The following is an 11,037-nucleotide window of genomic DNA, read 5'->3' on the forward strand; positions in this document are numbered from 1 at the left end:
CTTTAAGAAATCGCATGATGGGCTGAGGGCCTGACCGGTTCAGTGGAATTGCACAACGCGTCATGTGCTCGCGCTTCACACGCAGCACGCTTATCACTAAGTAGCCAAGTTGAAATTGGAACCATCTATTAAGGAAAAAGGAAAGCATTATCGTCATCTCAAGCACGTCCACTCGTGGACAGACATCCACAAACGCGCTAAGACGACCATACATAAGCGATCCCTACATACAAAGCCAGAGCCGATGTAAAGAAAGCTTAGGTCGTAGGAAAAATTCATCAACTGACGACTCGCCTTTTCTAAACTGCAACCGTTTTGATGAGAAAAGCATTTTGACACGAAGCACTAACGCCGAGATGCAAAGACTTCCGGCCCCAAGGTCTCAGCTTTTTTTGGGCAGCTCCCGAGCCGCTCCGAAAGACCACCGCGCCCTTTTGACGAGTGCCTCAATGAAAAAGGGGAATCACCAAAACCGTCGTCATAAGGGATCGTAGTCTACAATCGTGAAGAAATCGTTTAAATGAGATCTGTAGCGCAAAGTCAGTCATCCATTGCCTTGCATCATGCAGCGGGGGAAACATACCAGCAACGTTCATGGGCATCTCCTCGATCTGGGTGCTGTAGAACTGCTCGATCTCACGCATCATGCGGACATCGTCGGCGGTGACGAAGTTGATGGCAACACCCTTACGGCCGAAACGACCACCACGACCGATACGGTGAATGTAGTTCTCGCGGTTGGCGGGCAGGTCGTAGTTGATGACCAGGGAGACCTGCTGCACGTCGATACCACGGGCCAGAAGATCGGTGGCGATCAGGACACGGGAAGAACCAGAGCGGAACTCCTTCATGATGACGTCACGCTGGGTCTGGTCCATGTCGCCGTGCATGGCCGAGACAGTGAAGTCACGGGCAGTGAGCTTGTCGGTGAGCCAGTCGACCTTTCTGCGGGTGTTGCAGAAGATGACGGCCTGGGTGATGGTGACCGTCTCGTACAGATCCGACAGGGTGTCCAGCTTCCAGTCCTCCTTCTCGACAGCAATGTAGAACTGCTTAATACCCTCGAGGGTGAGTTCGGCCTTCTTGACGAGAATGCGGACGGGGTCGCGCATGAACTTGGTCGTGACCTCGAGGACGTCCTGGGGCATGGTGGCAGACAGGAGGACGACCTGGGTGGACTGGGGCAGAAGCTGGAAGATGTCGTAGATCTGCTCGGTGAAACCGCGGGAAAGCATCTCGTCGGCCTCGTCGAGGACGAACATCTTCATGGCATCCGTCTTCAGGACACGGCGCTGGATCATGTCGTGGACACGGCCAGGGGTACCGACGACGACCTGGACACCGGACTGAAGGGCCTTCATGTCCTCACGAACGCTGGTACCGCCGATACAGGCGTGGCACTCAATGTTCATGAAGTCGCCGATGGCGACGACGACCTTCTGGATCTGCTGAGCCAGCTCACGGGTGGGGGCGAGGATGAGGGCCTGGCACTCCTTGATGTTGGCGTCGAGCTTCTGGAGGACGGAGATGGAGAAGGTGGCGGTCTTGCCAGTACCGGACTGGGCCTGCGCAATCACGTCGTGGCCTGTTCTGTATCAGTGTTGCGCCCTGGTGAAGTGGATTGCGGGGTACCTCACCCTTGATGACGGGCATGATAGCGCGCTGCTGGATGGCAGACGGGCGCTCGAAACCGTAGGCATAGACACCGCGGAGGAGCTCAGCCTTGAGGTTCATCGAGTCGAAGGAGTCGGTCGTCTCATCGTAGTTGGACTCGATCTGACCTGCAGACGTGGCGACCGTAAGTATGCGTAACCGCAACATGGTTGGACGTGCGGCGGTAGTGCGCAGCCGCGAGCGCGTGCTCACGGAGCGCCCGCCGTGATGGACGTACCCTCAGGAACCTCCTCAAGACCCTTGTCAGCCATGTTTGCGGTCGGTGTTGAAGGATCACAGGCGTTGCGCTGTGATCGAAAAGTGGTTTGGCGGGGCTACGCGAACGTAGGGGCGGGCGGAAAGGGCCGCGGGCGTGCGAAACTCGTGGGACGTTTGAAGCTAGATACCGGACTCTCGAGAGTGAGAGTCGTGTGGATATCTAGTGGTTGTTCGTGTGGTTGGATGTGTGTGTTTGATGGAGGGTGGAGGAGGGCGGGCGGACAGTCGTTAAAAGTTTTTGTAGAGAGGCGGGCAGCCAATTAGCGAGGCGCTAGCGCGGAGGGCATGCGGCAACGTTTGCGCGCCCCAAGGTTCACGCCTGGCCGCGCTGCACGCCCGGGCTTACTCAGGCTCAGGCGCTTGCAAGCTTTGCAGAGGCGCGCGATCCAGTCATAGAAGTTGCCGCCCGCTGCGTCGCACGCTCGCCACCCGCTCGGAGTCGTTGCCGCCGCTGCCTCGCGCGTTGCCAGGGGTGGTGTCTGGTCTGCACACCGAAGAAAAAATATCCTTTACCCGCTTTCGGCCTGCGCGCTCCCCCTTCACCTGACGAACAATGGCGCCTTCCTACACAGCAACCGCCACAACCGATGCGTCATTGCCGCGCCCGACAAAAAGGCTGCGACTCGATGCAGTCGAGGTAGTCCCGCGCAGCGACGCTGCCGCCGACGAGACTGCTGTCATCCCCCCACACCCTCTCGGCATTAAACCAGCGGGCAATGCTCTGACGGCAAAATTCAACCTGAAGGCCAAGGCAGGGTCCTTTTCCATGCTACCAGACGAGCTCTTGGCGCGGTTTCTTGAATGCTTGGATGCCGCCGCCCTCGTTCGTCTGGGAGGCACCTGCAAGGTCCTGTATGCCTTTACGAGGTTCGATGAGCTGTGGAGGGCTCTGTTCACTGAGTAAGTTGTGTAGTATTGTCTCCTTCCACAATCGCTTCTTTTGTTCTGTAATGCTTTCCTTTCAAGCCACGGGCAGCAAACCTTGAAGACCCCATGCCCCTTCCCTTTCCGTCACCAACACGATAGCCAACCAAGGCTCTTAACGGCACTGGTCAGCTGGTACCCGCAGCGCTGCGCCACTCGAGCACGCGCCTAGATGATGAACTATGATTCATCCCAACAGCTTGCGCACAAGTAACTATTCGAGTCACAGTGGACAAGTCATTGCTACGAGAGTCTGACAAGCGCTGTTTACTCTGCGTATCACGGCTTTTATGACTGTTCCTGTTGACCAAAACTATTCCCCTACAGACACCAACCCCTACTCTTGCCCAGCATACAGTACGACCGCATTTTTACTAAACAAATCGCAGGTCGAAGAAAACCGATTTCCAATGGCGTGGCTCGTGGCGCTCTACTTACCTATCTATGCCCGAGTCTCGTGAAGCTCACATTGACTGCTCCGGCTTGTTTTCTGACGTGCTCTACCGTCCGTTTCAATGCACATACACTTCGCTCAAGCCGTTCACATCAAGGATCCCGCTCGAGAATGCGATTCCCCGCATGACTGATCTAACACATGAAGAATTCTCTACAAAGTGGACAAGTAAACCGTTTATCCTCACTGGGCCGGTCAAAGAATGGCCTGTCTTTGGAGAGTGGACGACGCAATATCTGCTTGAGAACTACGCTAATGTGCCGTTCCGTGCGGAAGCCGTCGACTGGCCTCTTGAAACCTACGTTAATTACATGAACAGCAGCACTGACGAGAGCCCTCTCTATCTTTTCGACCGCAGCTTCGCGGAAAAGATGAAAATCACGGTTGGCAAGAACAAGGAGGGCGCTGCGTACTGGGCGCCCGCGTGCTTTGGCGAGGATCTCTTTGCAGTGCTAGGCAATCAACGTCCGGATTGCCGGTGGATGATAATGGGACCGGCAAGAAGTGGAAGCACATTCCACAAGGATCCGAATGCCACAAGGTAGGCAATCCTTCATGACTCACCTGCCAGCTGTGCACTCAAAGTCTGATTTAATCGTAACAGTGCGTGGAATGCCGTCCTGACAGGTTCCAAGTACTGGCTCATGTTCCCTTCGTCCGCCAACCTGCCTCCGCCTCCGGGAGTCCTTCTATCGGAAGACTCGTCGGAGATTACGGCACCACTCAGCATTGCGGAATATCTTTTGTCTTTCCACGCGATCGCTCGCGCCACTCCCGGCTGCCGAGAAGGAATCTGCTCGGCCGGCGAAGTTCTCTACGTTCCATCAGGGTGGTTCCACCTTGTGCTGAACCTCGAGGAGAGCATTGCATTGACGCAAAATTTCGTCCCGCGAGCAAAGTTAGCTGATGTTCTAGGATTTCTGAGAGATCAGGCCGAGCAGGCCAGCGGGTTCAAGGACGATGTCACGGATCCGTATGGGCTGTTTGTCCAGAAGCTGGGAGAGAGGGAGCCGGCACTTCTGGAGCAGGGCATGCAGGAATTGGAGAAGAAGGGGAAACCCAGGGGGCGGGGCAAGTGGCAGGAGCTAGTCAGGGGCGGCGCAGCGGTGGAGAGCGAGAACCAGGGTGGATTCACGTTTGGGTTTGGTGGTGATGAAGACGACGAGATTCCTTGAATCTGGAGCGTCGCAGTGCACCGAGCAGTCTCGCGCCAGGCGCAGCGGCCTGTCAGAGCGTAGCAGTTCGGTGCCTGAGCCCTGGCGCGAGTCAGAGCAGCTGCCTTCGGGCGTGAAACAATGGAGCAGTGGATCATAATTATATGACCTGGTAGCTGAAACCAGCGAGGGCGTGGTGCAGCATTGATGATCAGCTCGCACAAGACCCCAAGGCAGCGACGGAGGCAGCAGGTGCGAGGGCTGGCAGGCAGTGTTTGCGCCTGCGAAGGGCCGCGGTGTGGGCGAGTTGCGGCTGGCCTGGGCTTGTGCGCCGAACCCCCGTCGGCCGTTGGCGGCGATGGGCGCGGTGGGAGCTCAGCTGCGGTGCCACGGATGCCGGCGCTGCTGGACGCTGGCCCGGCAGGCAATGCGGCGAATGGTACGATTCGCCCTGATCTGGGTGCGGCCCTCTCCCTCACGCCGTCGCCGGTGAGCAGTTGTGGCCGGCAGCCAGTCAGCGGCGGCAACAGCAGCGGCACGGGCCCTTCGACTTACCCCAGACTAATCCGTACCAGCAGTTCAAAGTTCCCGTAAGGCTGCTACGTACCCCCCAAACCATTACCTCCCAGAGCCTCGCTTCGTTCACTACCGGCCTGCTGCGGCGCCACGGTCCTTCGCAGCCCGCCCCAAGACGCTCCCTCATCTAGACCGCCTTCGCCTCAGCTCACGGCGGGGCCCGTTGCGCTTACGCCAGCCGCCGACTGACAGCACTCCACCCCCAAGCACCTCCTCTCAACACCCGATCAGTCCCCGCCGCGCCCTCCGCGATCCCAGCGCACCCCTAACGCGCCCGATCCTACGCGCACCCGCGCCATGGTGTCCGACGAGATCTACGACCTCTGCCTGCCGGTCCTGCAGGACGACTCGCTCGAGGATGAGGACAAGACCGAGCAGCTCGAGGAGCTGGTGCGCGAGAAGACGTCGCTGAGCGGCAAGGCTCTCGAGGACGCTGTGCTGGACTCGCTCTGGCGCTTCCGCGGCTCCAGCAATTCGTCCGCCTCGCCGCCCCCCGTCCGCCATACAATCATCCGCCGCTCGTCGCCAGCTCCTTGGCAGGTCGCACGAGCTCCCACGCCCTCCAGCTCCTCGCCGCGCATAGCCCCGCCGCCCGGCTTTGGTGTTGCGCCTCCGGGCTTCTCGCGCGCCAAGTCCTCCACCGCGTCGCCCTTCACCTCGCCGCGCCCCTCGCCGCGCATGGCCTATGCAACCCCACACATTCCGCACAGCCCGAACCTGAATGCCTATGAGTTCAGCGAGCCCAGCCACACTCCCGATATCTACGGCGACTATGGCAGCGACACGGTGGATTGGCTGGTCAACGACGACGTTGCAAGTGTCTCCTCGTCACTCCACGGAGATGGCTCCTTAAATGGCGCAGCCGCCGAGTGGGTCCAGCCTTACACTATGGACATGGATCCCTATGATATGCTCCGGTCCATTCTGCGTGACAACCGTTCGAACGACGAAATAGAGAGAGCGCTGGAAGAGAATGGCTATGATTTCACAGCAACCGTCCAGGCCCTTATGGACCAGTCTGCCGCGCTTCAGCAGCCGACGCCAGTCAACCAGCCGGAGAAGACGTATCTGGTTGGCAAGTCCATGAGCCCCTCGTTCAGACCTTCAACCCCTGCTGGTCAGATCAAGACCAACGTGTTGTGCAAGTACTGGCTCACAACCGGCCATTGCGCTCGAGCCGATTGCCGCTTCAGCCATGACCCGAGCAAGACGGTGTGCAAGTGAGTGGAAATATCTCGCTGTCCTAGCAATCATTCAGGACAATGCTGACAATACCTAGGTACTGGCTGGCTGGGAATTGCCTCGCCGGCGACACCTGTCTGTTCTCACATGACCCCACGAGTCTGATGTCCAAGATGATGCTGGAAGGAAGCTCGACGCCTCCACAGCCAAACTTCCAAGTCCAGGATTACGAGGCGTTCCCGTCTCTTCAACAGACGGCATCTCACCACTCCATGCACAGTCATTATGCTGAACAGTCCGCACTTGAGCAACTTTACGGTGTTCGAAACGTTGCCACGCCTCCTCCTGGCCTGAGTCCTTTCCCAACGTTCACTCCCAGCTCGCACCGCACTCATTCTCGGCCATCGAGCAGCCGCCAGATCTCACATTCACGTGCTTCAACGCCATCTGCTCCCGCAGCCGATGATCCCGAGGCATTCCCCAGTCTTGCATCCGCAGCGGCAGCGAAGGGTGGAAAGAAGCATCACGGAAAGCGCGGTGGTCATGGCCATGTCAATAAGGACGGCAGCGCCCCGAATACGCTCGCTGATGTTGTGAAGATGTCGCCTTCTCCTGCCCCGGCCCAGCCGCGCAAAGGTCTTAGGCCTGCAAAGAGCTTCAATGGTACCAGGGAGAACAGTGCAGCCGCGCAGGCCATCCCTGCCCCAGAGCACATTCCTTGGCTTGAGACGGGCGATTCTGCAAACAAGGCATATCTCAAGGCCCGTCAGGAAGCTTTCAAGCACGGTGGTCTACGCAACAAGTTCCTTCAGAGGTTTGTTGTCCTTTCCACCATTTTTTCAAGTGAGACTGTACTGATTTGATTAGTGCCGCACAAGCATGGAACCGCAACGACTCTCGCGCAGCCAAGGCTCTTAGCCTTCGAGGTCAAAGTGAAAACAACCTTATGCGGCAAGCTCATCGCGAGGCAGCCGAGCACCTCTATAACGAGCGTAACAAAGACAATAGCCCCAATGCGAAGGAGCTCTATGTCGATCTGCATGGTATGCCCGAATTCTCCCGCTAGTCCTCGTCAATTAGCGCCCTTAAAGTACTAAAGATTCCCAGGCCTTCATCCCGAAGAGTCAGTGCAGTATCTCTCCAAGATCCTTATGCAACATCAGAACTCGACCCGGCCCATCTACGCCATCACCGGCACCGGTCACCACAGCAAGAACGGCAAGGACAAGGTTGGCAAGGCAGTGCGCGGGTTCCTCAACGAATGGCGTTATGTGTTCCGCGAGTTCAGCGTGCCGGGCGACCGCGGCAACGTTGGCGGCATCCTCGGCATCGACCCCAGCTCGTGGGACCGCAGCCTCGAGCGCGAGCGCCTCGACAGCGGCGTGGGCAGCAGCAACGGCGAAGACGACAAGTCGGGTGACAAGCTCGGCGAGAGCACGAAGATCAGGGTCATCAAGGCCGAGCAGGCGAACGCTGGCGGCGTGCCGACGGGTCCGAGGGTTCGGTGACACGGTAGACAGACGTGAATTCAAATACAAATAGACTATCTCAACTCAGGGTGGCCCCGGTGTGTCGTGATTGTTGCGTCTGTTTTGGTGTGAACTGGATTTTTACTTTGAGTGAGTGCCTGATGGAAGGGAGAACGTAGCCGGAATAGTCAATGAGCTGGGATCAGCCAAGGAAGGGACGGGCCGAAGGAATGTGGTTGCATAAAGTGCTTATGATGCGGAATCGAGCGTCATATCCTAGTAATGACGGCATGCATTTCATGCGCGATATCGCAGGTGTCTTCGGCGATGAAGAAAAAGATGGCTGCCTCCCGTAGCAATTGATGCAATGACTTCGTAGGTTGGACGTTGTAGCCTACCGTTTGTGCCGGACCGAGAAAGAGTCTGTGAGATGGTGGGTAATATTTTATGACGATTGCCTTGGTTTGGGGTGCATCAAGTATATAAGTCAGTAAGTGAGCTTCTTCCCTTGTCCACAGGATAGTGCCACGGTCTCCGTGGCAAAGTGGTAAACCCACTCACTGTACCAAAAGAACGGGCTAACTTCACTTGATCTAGGCAAAAGGCACTGGTAGACGCGAAAATAATAAAAACCTTGCCAGCTCCCTATGAACGGGGTAAGTCTTGGGGTCTTTCCTACGTGGAGCCGCTCGGGCTGCGTAGTTTTTTTGCTATTTTTTTTACTCCCCGTGAACTTGCTCGTTTTCGAACGAGCGTGAAGGCACCGGGTGAGGATCGAACAATGCTCATGATGAGGTGGTGAGAGGACAAGGTCAAAGGATGAGCAGCTGGTCGAGTGCAATCATATGAACCTGCCCACTCCCTCCGGACTTCCCCAAACAACCACTTTCAGCTACACTCTATGTGCGAACAAGGAAAAAAACGTCTTTTCTCCAACATTCTGCCTCTATCGGTAGAACGCCACAGTAAGTTCTGGTCTCTCTTATTAAGCACATGCTTCCGTGAAAGATGAAGCAATGCGAGAAGGGTTTCACACGCGCCCGTCTGTTAGAATCGATTAAGCAGCCAATATTTCATAGTTCGTGAACTCTCAATGCCAAAACCGGAACTCCACGCTGTGAATTTTTGAAAAAGCCCTGCCACCCTCCCGATGGCTTGGGATTCTATTAATCATGACCTTTTTTTCCCTTGCCAGGCACTTTCGTCCACATAAAGGCAGACCGTAATGGGTATCTCTTTGCCCCCCGCCCAGCGAAACAATAACATCCCAACATCAGTACCTTCCGCCGCCTCCTCCTCTCCTCCCACTCCGCTTCTTCCTCCCTTGCCAACCACCCCTGAACTTCCCGGGCCCGCCCATGCCAGGGTTTCTCTCCTCAAACCGCTCCCTCTCCCTCTCCTCCTCCCTGCGCGCCTCCTCCTCCCTCAGCGCTCTCTCGCGCTCCAGCTCCTCTGGTGATTTCTCAGCGCGCACCTCTGGTTTTTTCAAGTCGTCCTGCCAGCGCGGGTGGGCGCCCTCGCGGCATTGCTTGCCGTTGGGGCAGAAGCCAGCGAGGTAGTAGCGGCACAGGCGGTCCCGGCGGACGTGCTTCTTGGCGCAGCGCGGGCCAAGCGGGCAGAAGCCGCGGTCGTAGTGCGGGCAAGGGGGGCGCTTAGATTCAGGGTCGATGTGCAGGTAGAGGCAGTCGTCGCCGTTGGAGCAGGTCAGGTGGCGCGAGTAGTGGTTGCATTCGGGCATGCGGCGCAGGTTGTACTCGTGAAGGAATTCGCAGGCTTCGCCTTTTTTGCAGAGGCCGCGCAGCCAGTGTTTGCAGACGAGGCTGCCATGGAAGGAGCTGTTTGAAGGCGAAGGATGTGTAAGTTGGAGCGTGTGTACGAGGAGTGGAAGGAGTGGACGTACTTGTTGAAGGCGGAGGAGGTAGGGTGCTTGTCCGGACAGGCGTTGCCGAGAGGGCAGTGGCCTTGTTTGAAGGCATTGCAGATGGGCCGGCTGGGGTCGAGGCCAAATCGATACTCGCGCTTGAGGAAGTCACTGAAGTTGAAGTTGAAGTGCGCCTGGGTGTCGGGTTGGAGGATGCGCTGGGCAAGCGGGAGGGTGGCTTGGGCGGTGGCGGTGGGAGCTCCACCGCCGGGCTGTTGCTGGAACTCGACGGCCATAGGGTGGCAGCGGGGGCTGGACGGCCGGTGTGATCGAAAGAGGCAGGGAGGATGTGTTGTTTGCGAGGCGCTTGTGCTTTGTGGAGCTGTGCTTATGCGATGCGGTGGGTGGACGCGACTGAAGGCGGTGATCGGCAGCCGCTAGCTCTGACGGCAAGGCTAAACCCCGGCCGCGCGCTGCCACTGCAGGACGCGCGCGGCACGTGTAGCTCGCGTCGCCACCAGCACTGACGCCCAAGCCATGGGGAGGTCAGACGCGCCGCCGCTATCTTCCTTCGTTCGCGCTGCGGGAATCCTCCTCCCGTCGGGTGCCGGACCAGCCATCGAGCCCATGTGGTCTGCGCGTAGCCGCGCCGGTGGCAGCTCCAGTGCCGATCACGTCGCTTGCTATGTAGGTACTGCAGGCATGTCCCTCGCCCGTCAATCGGTGCATTTACATATTAATCAATCAAACCTGCGGCATGCTCCCAGGATGCCTGGGCTATCTTGCCACGCGTGTCAATGGTATACAAGTACTATCTCATACACACACCCTTTTCTTGCCCAGCCCACACTAGCAATCCCTCAGCGTGCCCGCCGCCACCACAGTCACTCCACTGCTGACTTGGCTGCGAGCAAGCCATTGCGGCTAATAGCCCCGAGATTTGCCTAGGCAATCTGCTCGCGCGATCTAGGCATCAGCTCTATTGGGAGTCCTGCAGCAATGATTGGGCAAGACGGGCGAGATCTTCGTAGATAGGTGAGCATGGTGCTGGATGGGGGCAGATAGCTCCGTTCCGCTGATGCTGAGGTCCAGGAGGACTCCACACTCCACCCTGGTAGATCTCCGAAGCTCAAATCAGATCTGCCGGATTCAACTCCAGCCCATCTCGTTCGCGGCGTTACGACATTCGGGCGCTGGCTTCCCCGGCCGGGTGCAGGTCATCGCTGCGCTGAGCTCCCGCGGTGGTGCGTGCTAACCCCGGCCGTCACAACATCACTTGCTTTGGTGGGTGCGCCCGGACGCCCCGGAAGCCATTGGCGGGCGTAGGCCGGGGCTAAGATACTACTGATGGTCTCGCAACTCGACTGATCATATCATACGGAGTCAAGTGGAGACGGCGCGCCGGACCCTGCTTGTTTAGTCCCCAAACAGCGTCCGGATGGAGGCGTGAGGAGCGAATCCACCTACCGGGGCGGGCGAAACCTG

General features: G+C 57.9%; 4 protein-coding genes across 4 annotated transcripts; 3 read left to right on the forward strand and 1 right to left on the reverse strand.

Moving 5' to 3' along the window:
- Window positions 1-516: 516 nt before the first annotated feature.
- TIF1 (translation initiation factor eIF4A) lies at window positions 517-1,925 on the reverse strand (the record flags this gene model as incomplete). Its single annotated transcript, XM_066779590.1, has 4 exons — window positions 517-527; window positions 584-1,585; window positions 1,638-1,781; window positions 1,892-1,925. The coding sequence occupies 4 exons, from the start codon at window positions 1,923-1,925 to the stop codon at window positions 517-519; spliced, it is 1,191 nt and encodes a 396-aa protein (XP_066630394.1).
- Window positions 1,926-2,485: 560 nt separating this feature from the next.
- SLS55_008177 (uncharacterized protein) lies at window positions 2,486-4,485 on the forward strand (the record flags this gene model as incomplete). Its single annotated transcript, XM_066779591.1, has 3 exons — window positions 2,486-2,832; window positions 3,246-3,851; window positions 3,915-4,485. The coding sequence occupies 3 exons, from the start codon at window positions 2,486-2,488 to the stop codon at window positions 4,483-4,485; spliced, it is 1,524 nt and encodes a 507-aa protein (XP_066630395.1).
- An 852-nt stretch (window positions 4,486-5,337) lies between these two features.
- SLS55_008178 (uncharacterized protein) lies at window positions 5,338-6,264 on the forward strand (the record flags this gene model as incomplete). Its single annotated transcript, XM_066779592.1, has 1 exon — window positions 5,338-6,264. One exon carries the CDS (start codon window positions 5,338-5,340, stop codon window positions 6,262-6,264), a length of 927 nt encoding a protein of 308 aa, XP_066630396.1.
- Window positions 6,265-6,386: 122 nt separating this feature from the next.
- SLS55_008179 (uncharacterized protein) lies at window positions 6,387-7,730 on the forward strand (the record flags this gene model as incomplete). The annotated part of the gene is made up of 3 exons (XM_066779593.1): window positions 6,387-7,036; window positions 7,090-7,265; window positions 7,330-7,730. 3 exons carry the CDS (start codon window positions 6,387-6,389, stop codon window positions 7,728-7,730), a joined length of 1,227 nt encoding a protein of 408 aa, XP_066630397.1.
- Between the last annotated feature and the right edge of the window lie 3,307 nt (window positions 7,731-11,037).

Source organism: Diplodia seriata, assembly GCF_021436955.1.
Source record: "Diplodia seriata strain FDS-637 chromosome Unknown scaffold_8, whole genome shotgun sequence".
Classification (NCBI taxonomy): Eukaryota; Fungi; Ascomycota; class Dothideomycetes; order Botryosphaeriales; family Botryosphaeriaceae; genus Diplodia; species Diplodia seriata.